At 42.4% G+C, this 18341-nt stretch overlaps 1 protein-coding gene and 1 long non-coding RNA gene across 5 annotated transcripts in view; one reads left to right on the top strand and one right to left on the bottom strand.

The window, feature by feature from the left end:
* Nucleotides 1-18057, bottom strand: part of bbg (big bang) — a 102938-nt gene extending 84881 nt beyond the window's left edge. For 2 of the 4 annotated variants that reach the window (XM_017078817.4, XM_065864995.2), the window contains exons 1-2: nt 15674-18057; nt 12534-14830 (exon numbers count right to left, since the gene is read on the bottom strand). In XM_017078817.4, the coding sequence (XP_016934306.3) occupies nt 12534-14830; nt 15674-18039 (4663 nt within the window). In that variant the 5' untranslated portion in view covers nt 18040-18057. Of the gene's footprint in view, nt 1-7982; nt 8138-12533; nt 14831-14922; nt 15034-15673 lie in introns of those variants that run through there. The other 2 variants (XM_070995634.1, XM_017078819.3) reach the window with 2 other exon arrangements.
* LOC139352911 (uncharacterized) lies at nt 5130-5972 on the top strand. The gene is made up of 2 exons (XR_011603954.1): nt 5130-5525; nt 5592-5972. It is a non-coding gene; the product is annotated as an uncharacterized lncRNA (long non-coding RNA).
* Nucleotides 18058-18341: the final 284 nt, after the last annotated feature.

Raw genomic sequence — 18341 nt, 5'->3', positions numbered from 1 at the left:
TAACTCAAGTTATGGAATCTAGAATTGCAGTTTTGGGGTCGCGTTCTGAAAGCCATTGGAAATACGGGAAATTCGAAAATGAAAATGGGTTAAAAATTGGACCCCCGCTTAAAAGTAATATTTGAATCTATAATATTAGAGAATTTAACCCTAAACCCATAGAGGTATACCATTTCAAAATTGGTTTACAATAACTCATGTTATGGAATTATGAAGTGCAGACTTGTGTTCCTATTTCGAAAGTCATCGGAAGTAAGGAAAAAACTAAAATGAAAATTGGTTAAAAATTTGACACTCGTTTAATCGATATTTAAATATTAACAATTCACAAACTTTTGTCTCTGCTATAAAATAAAGATAGATTACCATTAACAAAGCGAAGTCAACTTTCTAAGCCCGCTGCTGGCGAACATCTTACACCATAAATTAACCGAAAAAAGAACGTTACAAATAATTTGTCATGCCGCCAAGAAACACTTCCCGCTGCCGCCATCCGAAAGACACCAAGACACGAACTGTCTCCCGACTCTACCTGCATTTGAAAAATGATCAAAAAGCGAAAATGCCGAAAACGAAACTGAACCCCGGCCCAAAGCCCCCAACCAACCAAGTCAAATAGGCCATGGAGCAGGGAGGAGGGGGGATGGGAGCTTGGCATTGCCATTTTCGGGTCGCAAATCCCTTCAACTTTTGTTTGATGTCCCTTAACTGTGTCCCCAGTCCTCCAATCCCATCGGATCCCAGGATGCGGGCCTTCAAGTGGCGGAGCTGCAGAGCGGCTGAGCGGTCTCCTTGAACCGCTCTCCTCAACTTGTTCCAAATGTCCGAAACTGTCCAAAATGTCTGTTCAAACTGTCCGTGGCGCAACTTTTATGGCCAGGCGATGGCAGCGGCAGAGTTGATTGCACTCCTTGCTAAAAACCAAAGTGAGCGCAAACGAGATGGGTCACTTTGGTCGAGGAAATCGACCTAAGGATACCTAATATCTCCAAGGATTCGCCGCTTAAAAAAGAGGGGTTAACTGTTTTCCTTGCACTTTAAAGTTTTAATACCTTTATAAATAATGTTCCAGTTCTAGAAGGGTATTTTAATAATTTTGACATTCTGATTGTTAATATAAGAGTGCTATGGATGGATAAATGTATAGTAGATTTAGGTGGCTTTTGTAGAATCTATATAGTAAAATTTTTTCTCAGAACTTCCATATACCCCTTTTCAACCCCAGCAAGGACAGGGTATCATAAAACTCAACGAGATCCCTGACTCGAGTTGACACAAAGTTCTGCTGATGCAGATGATGATGGCGATGGTTCTGAGCCGGGGACATGAGTAATTAACACCCACGTGATAGTGGAGAGTGGAATCGGGAGTCAGGAGCCCGGCCCACTGGCAGCCACTTGACACTAAGCCAAGTCGGTGGCACAAGTGGGTGTGGGAGGTGTGAAAAGGTCTTTCCGAGTGCCCCTGCCTCGGAGCCATTTACATGCTACTTTGTTGCCCCCAAGTGGAGATGATGTTTGATCAGCCCTAGGGATGGCAGCCTAAAAGCAGCAATTAGGATGAGCCTAAAATTTTCTTCATTTTAAGGAACATTGAAAAAAAATGGGTAACGATCATGAAGAAAATAAGGGTTTCGTTGCAAGAACAAAACCTACATATCTGTTATTTAATAACGAAATACTTGTTTTAAAAAATATTTTTTAAAACATTATTATCATATATTATTCTGTGTGAAATCCCAATCAATCCTTTGCTTACGAGGCAAATAAATCTCTAAAGGATAATTAACCAATGGTCATTAAAATTCAATTAGCCAATTTCATATTTTACTCCTCACTTAATTGAATTCTTTTTTAATGCCCTTTTACGATATTTCCCCAATTTTTCGGTGGCACGTTCCCATCGCCAACTGGGTCGTCAAGTGCCTCTGGAACCGACCAAATCGCAGGGCACCGCGCCGAAAGGAGCTCCTCACCGCCCGTCAAGTGTGTGGTCTCGGGTCTTTGGCTTTGGCTTTGAGTTTGGGTCCCTGTCTCTCGGATCTGGGGTCTGGAATCTGGGATCTGGGATGCACTGCAGTGCGACAGTCGCTGATACGCACACTTCACATTGAATTTCCATTTGCTGCCGGCTGACCGGCCAAAGTGGCCAGGCTACGGCTACTTGGAGCTGGATCCGCAGAGAGACCATGGCCATGGCTGCGTTGATTTCCATCGATTTTCTAGACACTTTGATTGTTTTATTGTTGCATTAAGTGCTCGAAGGCCCTGTCCATGGCGTCCATGGGCGACCAACCACAAAAATGCAATTGACACTTTGGTGTGAAGTGCTTAGCCCGGCTCGTAGCTCGTTTTCTGATTTTCTGTTGCTGTTGCTGTTCCTTTTTTTTCTGGTTGCTGCGGGCCCTCCGCCTGATTTCTGTTTAATAGATACATTTGCATCCCAGAGATGCGTCTTTGCCCCTGTGGCCATTATGATGGGGCTCTCTGGCGTTTCGGTCCGTTCGGGCATTTTTCTAGCTGGCTGCCTGCCTCCGCCTGAGTGGAAAATTGTTTTTGGTTAATTCCTTAGTTCTACAAAGGGGGCTTCTAAAAGGGGGGCTACGAGATGTCTGGCGTGTTTGCGGTGGGGCAGCCAGTCGGTATGCTGTGGGTAATGATACTTGGCCGGGATGCTGCTCACAAAAGGCCTTAATCGATTAGCGGATGGCAAGGATTGAATATTTGTGGGGATTATATGGGGGCTTTAATGGGTTTTTTATTGGGAAAACAGCTCAGTAAAAAAAGCATAAATGTTAAAAGGGATTCAAATTAATTTCTCGTCAGGTATTGTAACTACTGCTAGTTTTATATTTTTTAATTACAAATAATAGAAATGCTACTGGCTTAAAGGACATTAAAATATTCAAGTTTCATTTATCAGTGCATTAAATAAAATGTAAATCAATGGGGTTACCCCAAAATATTACAGAGATCTCTTGTTTATATATACCATATGGATTTACCTTTTCAGCAAGAGAACTTTCAAACATGAATCCCTTAAATTCCCTGGCTGTGAAGCCCTCTTAACCTGCTTAACCTGCTTAACCCACTTAACCAAACCAACCGCCATTCCGAGGAGGACCCAGTTCACAGATGGGCCAGGGCACTCATGCACAATTCTGGCTCTGACAACAGCAGCGTTGACAATTCTGGGCCCCAAAAGGGGGTCAAAGTTGAATCGGAGGTGGGTGGGCAATGGCAACCACTTTGCACCAAACCAGTCACCTCGCGCCAGCGACTGACTTCTGTTCCACATATCTGCGCCCTTGTATAAATACACTCCCGGCTATAACTGTCAATGTCAATAGGTTGCCTCTGCCTCTGACCCCTCGACCCTGCCACGCCCCCACAGCCCCACAGCCCATTATCCTGGTGTCCTGGGGACGACTGCCAACGCAGGATGTGACAACAGCAACAACAACAACAGCACAAACAACTGCACCAGCGAGAGCGGCGAGTAAATATCGTTTGCAATCGAAACCATCGAAGCCAAATGCCTCTAGGCATTCACACTCAAACAAACACGAATTTCCCCAAATGCAGAATGATATTTGTTAAATTTGAAACAAAAATTCAATAAAATAACTATACTTTGTTTTATATAATGAGCTTTTGATGACTTCATTACTTGTTTGAAAAACTAAAAGATACTGGGTAGTATTATTATTAGTAGAAGTGGTTAGGAGGGGGGTTTTAAAAAATAAATGGTTTCAAATATTTTATATACCACACTTTCATTCATTTTGAAGCCGAGTGGTGGAAGTTTTATTCCAAACACTTTTTAACACTTGTTCCTAAACAACTGGGGGAGTAAAAAAAAACAGACATCCCTATGTCTATCCAAATCTATATAAAATGTCTTAAAAAGTACTTTTTAAGAGGTCCTATTCGTTAAAAAATATATTTTTCCAAGTGCAATCTCAGTTATGACAGTTCGCAGTAAGAGGACTCGCTGCATATGCCTCGCTGTCCTTTTCAACGCTGCGGTTTAAACCGATTTTGCTGATTTTCAGTTTGCACAACACACCCGAAAAGGCCCAGAAAGCCAAAGACCTGGCTCTGATTCTTCTGGCCCGTGGCTCGTGAGTTGGATAATTGCCAAAAGATTTGCCCCGCCGACTCATGAATAATTTCGCATGCGTATTATTTTTATTATTAACGCCCAGTCTGTGGCTGCAGGAATCGGGTCCAGGACTTCAAACCACAGACCGAATTTCAGTTTTTTTCCGAGTTTTTGCGGTTAAGAATACCATATGGAAATCGCCGATAATTGGGTGAGAAGGCGAGGGCATTGATTTTATATTGTTTTGCGGTTCCAGAATGAGTCTGTTATTGCCGATCTCGAGTCAAGTTTATACAAGAGCAAAACCATCAACAAATAAGAAATATTAAGTTCTATATAGAAACCCTTACAAAAAGGGAGTTTTCTTTTAAGCCGCAATAAAAAATTTTAATGGTATTTGAGTCTTTCTTCTTTTCCTCTGTTATCCATTAGAGTTACAACATGTTAAGGCATTTTTCCGCACATTAACACCTGAGACTTTTATCGCCCCTTGAACCTTCTCTGTCTCACCAACTTCACACAACTTAAATTAACAAAATTTAACGCATCGCAATTTTTAGCGGCTCTTCCGCAGCCTACTCCTTTTTTGTAATTTTTTTTACCCGTCATCGTGGGCTGATGAAAAAGGGGCGGTGCTGTCTCGGGGGTAAATAGTAGGAGTCGCGGAAAGCTGGCAAGGCAAAAAAATCCCAAACCAAGCTGAAAATTGCTTAATCCTGCTGACAAGACGGACTAGCACTAAAAAAGGGAATTAAATGGCCAGAGGTAGGGCCGAAAGGGCTGGAGGGTCCCCCAGGTCCAGACGTTCTTTATGAATGTTTGAGAAAAGCCGCCGAAACAGAAAAGAAAGCACTCGGAAAAATTTTTCCAGGTAGGATATAATTCAATTTTATTTATTAGTATTACAATTTCAAATATTATTTTAGGAGTAATAATCAAGGGAATTATAATAATTTATTAAATTGGACTTCCCTTTGATTCTGATTCATGGGAACCCTTAAAATTGACAGTACTAAAATTAGAGAAGTAGTTCTTGACATACATGTCGACCAAGTTTTCTTATAAATAAATTGTCTTTATTGACCAGTATTTCCAAGTTTTTCTGCTAAAAATGACAAATAAAAACCTGTCTTTTGTATTAATAATAATTGCCCTAATACATTTTACCACTTTTGCTAAATTGACCAATGATACTTTATGTGTAGACTGCAGGCCGGAAAGCGAGGATCACTGTACAATTGAAAGCGAAACAGGATATAGTTGCAAGCATTGGACGAAGAAAAGTGAGAGTAAGATATCCTCTATTCTTGATATTTTTCAAGAAGAAAAGACTACTACAAGGCCAACGAAAAGTCCAACCCCAAGGCCCAAGGTAACCACTGATTTGGACGTCTGCCTTCCACCAGACTTGAATTTTACAGGTAATGATAATAGTCATTTTCTAAGGTTCTCACTATATAATAAATTTGATTTAAAAAATATTTCAGAAAATGGCTTTAAAGTATGCTGCGTTTGGTCACCTGCTCTTGGATGTCAGGTGCTAATAAGTTCAAACTACACAAGCAGATATTGCCTTCAGTGCAGACATGGCGTAGGAGATGGTCTAGTACCGTGTCCTTGCGAAGAACTTAGTTCAGCCAAAGGCTATCGAAGAACTTTAGATGCCGCAATCGCGACATATGCAGTACTTTTGACGATCTACAGATGATGGGATGTATTCCAAACCTAGAAACGTGTATCCTTTCTGCAAACGATTCTATCTTAATCAAGTAAAACTACATTTTCAAGAAGATCAGCAAGATCATAGTATTGGCATTAGATGTTTAAAATATGTCGGTCTAATAATGAATCAAAGCAGATATTTTCGGGGCCAATGCTTCGTATTATAAGTACTCTTCCTAGCTTACTTTATATTATCCTTGGTCTTTACATATTTCTTTATTTTTTCTGCTGACAGAAGGCGTTGCTGTGCATAATTATGCAAGCGGGGAATGGGTGAAAGGAGGAGGGTCTCACTTTCGGGGTAATAAAGCAATGAATCACTAGCTCGCAGACAACTGGACCTTCAGTGGGTTCCGCCGCTCCCCTTCATGTATATATATACCTCTTCGTTCAGGGCCCATCCTGCCATCCTGGGCCTTGAGTTCCGAGTGGAGAAAATGTTGACGCATCGTAACATAGGTTATTTGTGGCCTTGAGCAACAAATGCGGTAATTGAGTTTCGTGTTTTATGATTATAGTTTGCCAGCTTTATTAGCTGGTCGCATAAGGGGTTCGCTTTCAATAGAAATGTTTTCGCCTCGGAAATAGTGCTTTAAGGCTTGCACTGATCGTATAATTAGAATGATGAGGCAATGGCCCTAAAAATCCTTAAGCTTTTCACTGTGTAATTGAATAGTTTTTGGACCTGCGACTGCTGACCGTAAATCATTCGGTTGAAAGATACTTTTGCATAGGTCCTTAAAAGGGTTTATTGTCTTTATTTTTACGGCTGGGTTACGGCCAAGTGGTTTTAGAGTCCTTAAGCTATGTTATTTATTGAATGCAGGGCTTGGACGTTATTGGTTAGGCAAAATAGAAGGTCAATAAAATGGTTACCTCAAATTACATTACCATTCAACCTTTTTTTGATGGAAAAATTAAAAACTAAAAATCAGCCTTAAAAGAATTTTTACTTTCCGCGTTATAAACGAGTTCAGAAAAGCGTGCAGATGAGGGTAAGGAACTTATACACCTTTCTATTTTCATACACTTTAGGTCTTTCAAAATAAATCAGCCAAACAGTCCATAACCAAGACTCCAGACCAAAGGTAATTATTAGCATTTCGCACCATGACCAATTCTCCTTTTTGCGGAGACATCATGACTTCATTGCCATTGTTTTATCGGCCTGCGAAATCGGTTTGGTTGGAAAAGTCACATGAGCGCGACCACATCATAAATGTCAAGCCGGCGAGAATTATGACACACACAGGGAATTGGATGGGAGAACCTCTTCGGTGGAGAACCCAGGGGGAGAAACTTGCCCATGGGTTTCCCTGCGCCTTATGAAGTCGTAGAGAAACTGGAGGGATCGGGGTCGCCTCATATCTGAACTCGAGATTTCGTGGTCCGTGACCATTTGGAAATGTGATAATTGCAGGCAGCCCAGGCTGCACAGCAAGCTGTCAGGCTTTCAAAGAACACCTAAATAAATTCGTGGTATATTTATTTCTGGATTGATACATTTTATTATAAAATATGTACAAGTTATAATTTTTAGTGAATCCCTTTAAGAAAGTTAAAAATATTGAAAATCCTTGAGGTATACAATTAAATAACATATGGATTCATAAACATACAATGTTTATTTAACGAATATTTACTTTTAAAATATTTTATGTTATGTATGTTATGAATCAATATCCAGAAACTCCCAAAAACAATAAGTTTCTTTATTTTTTACCAGAAATTGAGGGCACTTCGTTTTTCGAGTGCGGCAGAAAGGAGCTGTAATGAGGCTCGAGGTGGGCTGGGGCTCGCTGGGTTCTCTATATGTACCTTGCTGTTTTCAGCTTTCTGACACAAAAGTGCAGCTGGGCTTGGCCAGGCTCCTGCGAGTTCTGCTTTTTGGGGCTACACCTCCAACGACTTCTTTCGCCCCTTATCTCCGGCAGCTACTGTTGCACATTTCGCATTTAATGTGACAATGTCACTTTGTTTGTGCCCCGGCTATCTGACTGTTAATTTCCAAGACTCCGGCAAGTTCACACTCTTAATTGGATTTGAAAGTGCAGCAGGCGCAGTTGACACCTTCTTTCTCCCGGCACCTCCTTTCTCACCTGAACCGCACTTCACTGAACTGAACTGAACTGAGCCTCACCTGACAGCTGATTAGGCTTCTGCGAATGGGGTTAACCCCATAAGGCGTAAAAAAGTCGGAATCTTTTCGGTGGATCCGTTAATGAGCTTAGCCCAACTAAATGATAATGCTTGGGAACGGAGTTTGGGAGATGTACTAACGGTGGTAAATCCGATAGAGTCTTTGTTGCAACTATCAAAACAAGAGAAAATTAAAAAATACGTGAGGAAAAAGATTTTTCTATTAAATGCTACCCAAATTTAATAAATATTTTGAGGTTTAATATTTTTGAAAAAAATACAATGCCCTGTATATGGTTTTAACTTTTTCCTTTTCCCCTCGTTAATTTATAATACGAAAATCTGTGGTGCTAAGCCAACCAAAACAGGTAAAATAAGCTGTCAATTGCCATTTGAAAAATGTTTGTCAAAACCACAAAACGCTAAAAAGCTTCAACCACAAAATGCAACTAAATTTCTAATGAATTCGATGTGATTGCTGTTAAATGGCGCTTAATTTGGCAGCTGATGGCCAGACCTAATGGGGTTAAAGGTGCTACTCTATAAATATACAAAAAATTAAATGATGGGCAGCTGAAAGTCACAAAAGCAAAGGATGATTGACCGAATGAATGGGATGATTGAGTGAAACGAGAACTGCAGTTCCTTACTCTGTAAATATGAACCCAATTCCCTGCCCTGACAATTCACTTCGTTCATTTTTCCATTTATCATCGCAGACCCATACATACTATATATGTATTTATTTGTGAGTGGCAAAAGAAAAGCGAAAAATCGAACAAGTACTGGGTCAACATTAAGTTGCACTTTTAAGGCTGGGCAAAGGAAAAAGCAAACTGAAAATCGAAGCAAATAAAACAGCAAAGTGAAAAGATAAATCCTCGCCGGGCGGGAAAACAAATCGAATGAATGAACACAATATTGCAGACTAAACAGAAGTTTACATTGGATTCGATTTCCATTTGGATTTGGATTCGGATTCGGTTTCCCCCAATTGCATTCAAACACTTTTCGCATTGGCAACAAAACAATTGAATAAGCCACAAAACCGCACTGCAATAAAATTAGCTACAAAATCTAATCAAAGGACCCCGAGGCGCCAAAGACAACAACAGCAACATCAACATCAACAAATAGGACAGCGTGTAATTACATCAGGAAAACTGCACGGAGCCAACAAAAGAAACAACATCCAATTGAACCGAGCTGCAGCGAAAATCGAAATTGAAAATTAATTTCAAATTAATTTCAAATTCACAAAAGCGATAAATTTTGCACAACATTCGTGACAAACACACATACAAAATGTGGAGAATTGGGAGGGGTCAAATTGGTTTGGTGGTTCAGGCGGGCGGGAAATGGTTGGAACTTCCTGGGTGTTCGACTTGCAAATGTCGAAAATACTTGTACCCGAATAAACAGACAAGACAGTCAGTCGCAAACAGCTGGTGAATAATTGGAAAACCTGAAATGTCTGAGGTCAGAGGTATACTCTTTCTATTAAAATAATATTTAAACTTGATTAAATATTTTATTCTCCATATATAATAAAATGTATGTTGACAATAGAAAATGTATCACAGGTTTTTACATCTTTAAAGTCAGAATATAATAATAACATATTTGCAATATATGTATAATATATATAATGCAACACTGATTTCAAAGGCTAAGAATAACTAAAGATATCTTATGCAATTTTTCTCCTTTAACAGATTTTTCTAATATTTGTAAACTAGTTGAGGAACTCGAATTTCCCGTAAAGTGATATACACTCTGGACAAATAGTGTCACCACCACAGCTGCTGTTGGCCAATTTCATGAATGTTCATAAGCCAAAAGCTGTCGATTAGCCAAGGGGTTGAGGGCCGAAAAGCAATTTTGTTGGAGATATTGTGCTGAGGTAAATGTCAGTCAGTCAGTCAATCAGATTCAGATTCAGACCAAGCTCTGACTCAAAATTCAAGCCAATTCCCAACCGCTGAATTCATTGTAAGCCTACCACACGGATTTAAGGAGTATAAATATAGGGAGTTCCTAGGATTGTACTTATTTCGGGAAACCCAATTATTTACAACCTCGATAGGAGCCTTGGCCATATGGTCGTCATAAACGTGGACAAACCGCTAACAGATAAGGTTGAAACCCCATCGATAGTTCGAACGGTCTTATCAATGCAATTGTCTGGGAATTAACGATCCACGGTCACAACAACTATTCCACACACACACAAAATAATTATGAAACCCATAGCGAGGCAAAAAAAAACAATATCTTTTTATGACGTCCAACGAAATTCCAGAAAATTCATTCAAGGTACAAATAATACAACACAATCGTAATAATAAAACCAAAAAAAAAAACGTTGCATATTTCCGCGCAGCTTTAATTGCAAATTTGCGCGGCCACATAAAATAATGACAGAGCCCTGTGACTGAAAAAATAATAATATTTTGTAAACGGGCAAAGAGAAATCCGAAACACCGAAAATAGGCATGGAAAAAAGAGCTTATTTGTTAAGTTTCAACAGGAGGCAAGTAAAAATAATACCAAAAGCAATGGAGTTGTGCAGAGGATTGGTATATGCCAAAAATAAAACCTGATTGCGATACCATGGGATGGTGGTTATAATATTTTTCTGGCAATTAAGAGGTGCAGTAAAATAATAGCAGTTAAAGAACTCAATATGTGAAAATTTTTCTGTTTTATTGAATTTTTACGAATAATGAAACCATTTATGTATGTTATATTTAATACTACACTTATTATTTAAATTAATGAAAAATAAATTAATTTTCTAGGCCATTCAAAAGGTTCGTTTACTGAGATTATCACCTACCCTTTTATAAGGCTGTATTGCTTATAACAATATTATATCTTCGTCTCCACTGTCCCTGGCATATGCAAATGTGATGCGGCTTGTCCAGGCAAATTTCATTATTATTTCACACTCCGAAAACAGAGACCTGAGCCCGCAATCTCCGATCTCCCAGCCACCCATCGCCACCCAGAAAACGCATTTTGTTATGTAAATATTTTGGCGCGTGCTCGGAGATCAGAGAAACTATGTGGGATGACAGGAAGTGGTGCCAATATTTGCCTGTTTTTTGTTTAATTAAAACATTTCCCCAATATTTTTCACAGGCTGCATCCGGATGACCAATCTTTTCCAGCCTTACTACGCTTGAATTTTTCCCATAAATGAAATGCAAATTTTTCTTTATATAGGCGAGCGGGCCAAATCCAATGCACATGAAATATTTAAGCCCAACAATTATGCCACGGCGAAATGGCCATAGGTGCTATAAAATATTCGTTTTATTAACTTTCAGAGATTTATTTCGGTTCTGTGGGCTTTGTCTATTGCCGTAGGTCTTGTTTTGTTTATCATTGAAATTAACAATTGTTTTTTACGTTCTTAAGTGTTTATTATTCAAAAATCTAAGATACATTAATTTAATTAGGACTTGAAAAATATTGGACAAATAAATGTTTACTTGGTGGTCTAGAAAATTACAAAAGGAAATTAATAGATTTTATACTGCCCAACTTAGCAAACAAATTAGAAAGGTCACATCCTACCTTCTCCATCACTATTAACTTTAATCTAATTAAGCCCCATGAAGTAACAAATTGAAAGATAAACTCAATTTACATGGCATAATCTCCTCAATAAAAACAATACCCAAAAACCAACATTATTTCCACACATGGAGGGCTGCCATTAAACGCCCCCGTACAGAAAATAAAAACCGAAACCGACCAAACAAAACTCGGCCATAAAGTCCATTAGTGGCCGTTTTGCATACGCAATGGCCAACAGGGGGCGGTGGAGTTGGGCGAATGGGGGCGTGGCCGGAGGCCAGAGGAAGCTAAAATTGTGGTCAATGTGACAAGTTACCAGAGGGTCCAGAGTTTCCAGCCAGACCACCAGAGCGCTGGTTGCTGTAAAACTCATTTGGTGGCTGATAATTGCGTGCGTCGTCGGTTTTTGACCAACTCACTGGGAGGCTGTCAAAAAATCAACTAAGTAAACAGCGAGGAAAGGGTTAAAGGGCGAAAAGCCCTAAATCCGGTGCAACTCATCTACAAACTTTGGCCACTGCAACTGCCGAAATTGCTAGCTATAAACTGTTTGCAAAAACTTGGGGAAGGAATGGAATTAAATTGTCAAGAAGAAGTTTGTGGAAGTACGGATCATAAAAAAATATAAGAAAATATATCAAAATTTCCTAGCTTAAAATTGCTAACCATAAAATGTTTGCAAACAATTTGGGGAAGAAGTTTATATTTATTTAGAACTTAATTGTCAAGAAACAGTTTGTAAAATGTCGTATATTCAATAAACAAAATAGAATATTTTAAAATAAAAAATAGAATAAATATGTCATTTAATCATCTTTGAAGCGTAACCTATAAAAGTTTAAAGGCTTTAAATTATATTAATATTATTAATATTAATAGTAAATTGCAGTATCGATTAAGCTGAGATCTAATTCAAATGTCTTTATAAAACCAATCACCTCAATCTTGATAAAATAAATAAGATGCATGGAGTCCTAACTCACCTGATTCATGTTCTTTGTCGAGCGGCAACGTAGTCACCTCCTCCATGGGACTAACATCCTTTAGTCCTTCGGCCGGCGAATGCACCCCATCGTCATCCGCTCCATCTTCATCATTGTCGTCGTCGTCGGTCTGCTGATTGCTGATGATGGGCATGCCATTGACGACCTCGATGACACTTTGCACGGAGTCCATCGATGAGGTGGCAGATACCAAAATTGGCGTTGTTATGGGCGTGGTCACCGACGAGGATGACGACCCGCTGAGCAGGTCATTTGGCTCCTGGTGCGAATCCTTTGCAGCAGCCCGTTCCCGTGCCCCATCATCGGGCAACTGGTGGCTCTCGAATTGCAGCTCATCCGGTGGCATCTCGACCACGGGACTCGTTTCCGCGGTCACTTGTTTGGCATTGGGCGCCACATTTGGCAGGTCCACGCTGGCCAGGTTGATAATTGGCTGGGGCTTCTCCGCCTCGTCCCGCTGCTCCACACCCACAATTATCCGTTCCAGGGGTTTGGGAGGTGCCTGGGAGGTCTCCAAACTGCCGCGTCTTTGGGTGGGCTTGGGCTTGCCACCGGATCCTGCCACCTCACTCCTTTTACTGGGCACTGGTGGAGGAGCTGTCTTCGGTTTGGTCAGAGTAGCTGGAACTTTGGGTTTGTTCGTCGGCACTGGGGGCTTGGGTTTGGGTTTGGGCAGGGGCGTAGGAGCCTTCTTGACCTTCTCCTTGGGTAGGATTATATGCTTGTGGAGAACATAACCCAAGTCGCCTTCTATGGGAGGTGATACAATCTCTACTTTTGTAGTTGTCACAGCAGGAAGTTCGCTTTCCTTCTGGGAAACTATAACTTCTTCTTTTTTGGAGACTGTGACTTCCTTTGTCGACTCCTTGTGACTCGTGGTCCCTGTGACTTGGGCACTTTCTTCAATCACTTTCACTTCTTTGTGCACCACTTTGACAGCCTCTTTCTTAATAATTTGTTCTTTATTTTTTACTTCTTCTTTGATTTCATTTTGCAGGAATTCTTTTACTTCCTGATGAGAGACCTTGACCTCTTCCTTAACTTCCTCTTGAGACACCTGAACATTCTCTTTGATTTCCTCTTTGACAACTTTGATTTGTTCTTTGATTTCTTCATGGAGGACTTTAACCTCCTCTTTGACTTGCTGATTAGGGGTTTTAATCTCTTCTAGGATTTGGATATCCTCCTTTTGGACTTCCTCAATGACTGCGGGCTTATCATTATTCTCCACCTGCTCGAAGGCACTTAGATCGAAGCCCTGATCATCGTCGGCCAATTCCAGTTTGTAGAGCTTCTCAGCCTCTTTCTTCACTTTCTGGTAGCTTTCGATCAGTTTTTGGGCCTCCTGCTCCAGACGTCGCTCCTCATCGGTTTTCTTGAGAAGCTTGGCGCCCTTTTTGCCAGCAACTTCCTTGCTCTGTTCCAGTTTCTTGGTGACCTGCTTTTCGCCATCGTTGGTGACCGTAAGGGTTTCGCTGAGCTCTCGTTCGAAAGTGGGTAGGTCACCATTCTCCTCCTGGGAACCCCCAGTTCCAGCTCCGTTAAGAACCTGTTGGGCCTCGAGATAGGACTCCTTCTCGCTCGTCTCACACTCCGTGTAGATGGTGAGTCCCTCGCTCTCGCCCAGCTGCTTTCCCCGCTCGGATAGGGTCAGAGTACCCCTCTCGATACTCTGGTTATCCTGAGGACACTCCAACCTCTCCCTCAGACTCGATTCCTGGGTGATCGTGGCGGTCAACGGCTGCTCCTGCATCTCCTGCTCGTCGCCAAGGTCGAGCAGGTTGTCGTTGCTGCTGATCTTCTTGAACCGGGCACTGCTCGATTTCGAATTGGCACTGGTCACCAGCTGTTCCTCGCCGGTCAAGGCATCCCTGGTCCTCGATTCGCTGAGGGTCTTCTGCTCACTGAGCACACGTCGTTCTTCATGGATGGTGGTAATGGGTTCCGAGAATACCTCCTCCCTTTCCTCATAGGGTTGCAGCTTGAAGGCAATATCTGGGCTGAGGGTGGATGAACTAATGGAGGAAGTGGAACTGGAACTGGAGCTGGAACTTGTCTTGGTGGTGGTCACTCGAGTGGTGGTGGTGGTCTTCTTCTGACTTCTCCCAGAACTGATCTCCTGGGTCTGGTTCGTAGTGCTCTCGCTGCGACCATCCACCTTCGTTTCACTTGCGTCATGGTCAGCAATCTTATCGTCAGTCAGCTGGGTCACCAGTCCACCGGCATTTGTTTCCATTTTCGGCAACTTCTTCGACTCCTCCGATTTGACAAGGTTTCTGTATAACACAAGAAAAGAAACCCCAGTAATTACAATTAGGCTCGTTATCAGTGGGTTAGATATGCTAATTGTCTTGTTCCCCCATCACACCTGCTAAACAAAACGTCAATAGAGACAGGTTCGATCAGTTCCGAACCTTCGCCCGACGTTACCAAAATCACACTGATTCCAATTTTCGTACTGCCGTTGCACCTTATCGGCTGGTTGGAGCCCCCTTTATCAGTGTGTTAGTAAACACACCGGCATTTTGTCTTATCAGTCGTTTGTTTTTTATTTGCTCCGTTTTCTTTTTTCTTTTTTTTAGGGGGTAACCTCCCAACCCTTTTGCCCCTGATGACTGCTTTCGCCTTTCGCTTTGTGCTGAATTTTTGCAACAATATCTTGCTGATCAAAATTTTGGAAGTATTCCTCCCTATTTGTACAATAACTAGAAGTTAGATAACCTAAGATATGAATGGCATTGCTCCCTAAAAGAAAGAACAACTTTAAATACCCTCTAAGGTTGTAGATTTCGCTTTAAAATTCGCGACTGCTATGCGTAAGCACTATATTTTTGTTTTACTAGACCGTGGTATTTGCTAAATATCTAAGCTATTCTGTAAAACTGACTGATTAGAACCACTATACCGCTTAAAGTTGATATGGCGTTTTTCTGCCTTTAGTTAAACAAACTATAGAACAAGTTTTCATATTTCATTGAAGTTATAATCTAAATTGTTCTACAACAAAACCTTAAAATTGAAATGCTCACTTTTCCTTGCCTTTTCTCTGGTTCTTCAAATGCTTTACAGACACTCTTCAGCCTAATCTTATCCCCCGACTGACAAACCCAATTACTCACCCGTTGGTCAGGGATTGCGGTTCCAGTGAGGAGAACTCCTCCTCGACCTCGCCGATGGTGGGCAGCATGTTCGAGTGCCAGAACATGTTGAAGTAGGCCTCCGAGGGACCGGGGCCATTTATCAGCTCCGGAGGTCCCAGCTTCTCGCCATCCTCGCATACGTACTCCCTGTTGGCGGCATCCACATCGTCCTCGTCCTCCTCCCCGCTGCTGGAACTGGAATAGCAGGTGGTGGTATTGTTATCATCGGCGATCTTCATGCACTTCCCGACGACCAGCGGAGGAGGAGATTCCCGGGAGAGATCGGCTGCCTCGGCAGCGGCGGCGGCCAAAAGAGCAGTGATACTGTTATGGGTCTGCAGGGGATCACCATCTCTATCTTCAGCCTTATCCTTATCCTTATCCTTGTTCTCCTGACTGTGCACTAGGTCAAAAAGGCTGGGCAGTTTGTCTTCGTCCTGGGTTTTGCTCTCGTAAGTCTGAATCTTGAAGCGTATCTCCCGATTGCTAGTCGGGGATGGGGTTCCCACTGGAGTTGATCTGGGTGTGGGTGGGCTCTGCTTGAAGGTCTGCATGCTAGGTTTGGGGATCTGCTGAGGTGGTGTTGTGGGCAGAGCCTGTAGCTTGGGTATTTGGGTTTTCTGCAGCGATTGAACTCGCTCTGGTGGCTTGGGCTTGGGTCCCTTGGGAGATCTTCCACTAGTACTTCCGCTGCTATTACTTCCAATCGAACTAATGCTCTCCAGGGAGTTGGAACTCTTGGAGTTACCATTTAGAAGTACAGGTATAAAGGTCCTTTCGGGAGCCTCGGCGGAATTGGCCCTCTGCAAAGGCGGTCGGGGACTAGCCTCCTTGGATTTACTCCTGTACAAGTTTAACTTCAGATCCGTTTCGGATTTCTGCTTTTGCAAAAGCCTTGGGATATTTGAACTGGGGGATGACGATCCATTCAATGAGGGTGATACTGGCTTGGGCACTGGTTTTGCGGGGGTGCTGACTATGGGTATACGAGATTTTCCCTGCGGCGACTGCTGTTTCGAGGGCTGCAAAGGCAGCTTGATCTCACTTTCTGTTTTGGCCCTCGAGAACTTGGCTTTGGGTATTTTGGTAGCACTTATAGGTGACTCCTTCAGTGACTCATTTGTGGACGTCTTGGGCGAGTCTAGCTTTTCATTAGTGGGCGTTTTGGGCTCCTCCATGAAGGGAACTCGCGGTGGTGATACCTCAATGGGGAGTTTACTGGGTGCAGGAATCTTTCGTGGCATAGGTATGATGGATCGCTTCTTCGGCTCCACGGTGGCCAGTTGGACTCGTGGCTTTGGTGTGGGCGTCGTTTCCGGACTCCTGAGCACCACATTTTCATAAACATTGACCTTCTCCGTCTTGAACTCCACATTCTCGTAGTTGTTGCCTGGAATCAGCAACTTGGGATGACTTATTGGCTGCTCCAAGGGCAGAAACTCCTGCTCCAGAAGGGTGAAGGGTTGCAGAACCTTGGCCAACTCATGGCCATTGAGACTGCTGTCGGAGGAGTAGTTGGAGCTCATGGAAAACTTGTCGATGACGGTGGATATGGTACTGGCGGTGTCGTCCGACTCGGAGCCCGCCTTGATGGATTCGGTGAGTAGGTTCAGGTAGTACTCCGCATCGGGAGGCGGAGTCAGAGGCTTCTCCACTACCAGTTGTGCCTGATTCTCCTTGGAGTTCTGTCGCCTAACCAACTTCCTTGGTGGAACTGGTGGCGGTGGAGGTGGCTGTGCATTTAATGTTATGGAGAGCTGTTCCAGCTGCTGCTGTGGGTCCTCTTCGCTGGGTGGCTTCTGCCCATGACCATTGCGCACCACCAGCTGGATGGCCACATTATCTTTAAGACCACGAACACAATCTATTCTGGTCATTTCCCTCACATCCCTACCATCGATGCTGACGATTTCATCTCCCTCTCGGAGGTTTCCCCAACCGGTGGCCACTTTCGAGGCGGGACTGTCGGTGGCGCAGGATTGTATGTACAGTTTCTGGACAAGCTCTGTGCTTCGAGTGCCTCCCTGGAACTTCAATCCAAAACCGAGACGTTCCCCCGGCAATCTGAACACTGTGACATCCTCTATTTGCTCCTCCATCGCCGGAACTTTGGCGTTTACAACTTCCTCCTCCTGTCGTCGCTGCTGCAAGAGCTCCATCTCATTGATGGTCAGCACTGTAATGAACGAGGAGTCCTCCGCCACGGAGCTCTGCCGCTTGACTAGCTTCTTTAGACGATCCTCCGAGGAGGACGTGGGATCGTCCACTTCCACTACAGTGATGTAGTCTTCTTCCATGGTTGCTGTCTTCGCTGTCGTGCCATTCGCTTTTGGTGTAGAGGCCATTATGCCAGCTTTGAGTTAGAGCCTGAAGAGAAAATTGAAACCAGGATTATTGTTATTATTATTTCATTATTAAAATTTGTTATAAAGAACTTATGTAATTAAAAAAAAATTATTTTCCCATTTTCTTCAGAGAGGAAGTCAAAGAAAAGAGTCAAGCGTTAAGCCTATTGCATGCGTATTGTATCATCATATATAAGTTAAAAGACAAGAAATGGCTTAAAGGTATCTGAAAGATAGTGAGGAATGGTTCTTGATCAGGCTTAAGCCGAGATTTGGGTTGGTTTCTTTAATAGAGCTTTTCC

The sequence above is a fragment of the Drosophila suzukii genome, chromosome 3 (assembly GCF_043229965.1).
Source record: "Drosophila suzukii chromosome 3, CBGP_Dsuzu_IsoJpt1.0, whole genome shotgun sequence".
In the NCBI taxonomy this organism is placed as follows: domain Eukaryota; kingdom Metazoa; phylum Arthropoda; class Insecta; order Diptera; family Drosophilidae; genus Drosophila; species Drosophila suzukii.
The sequence above is the reverse complement of the archived record's forward strand: the minus strand, read 5'-3'. Positions and strand labels throughout refer to the sequence as shown.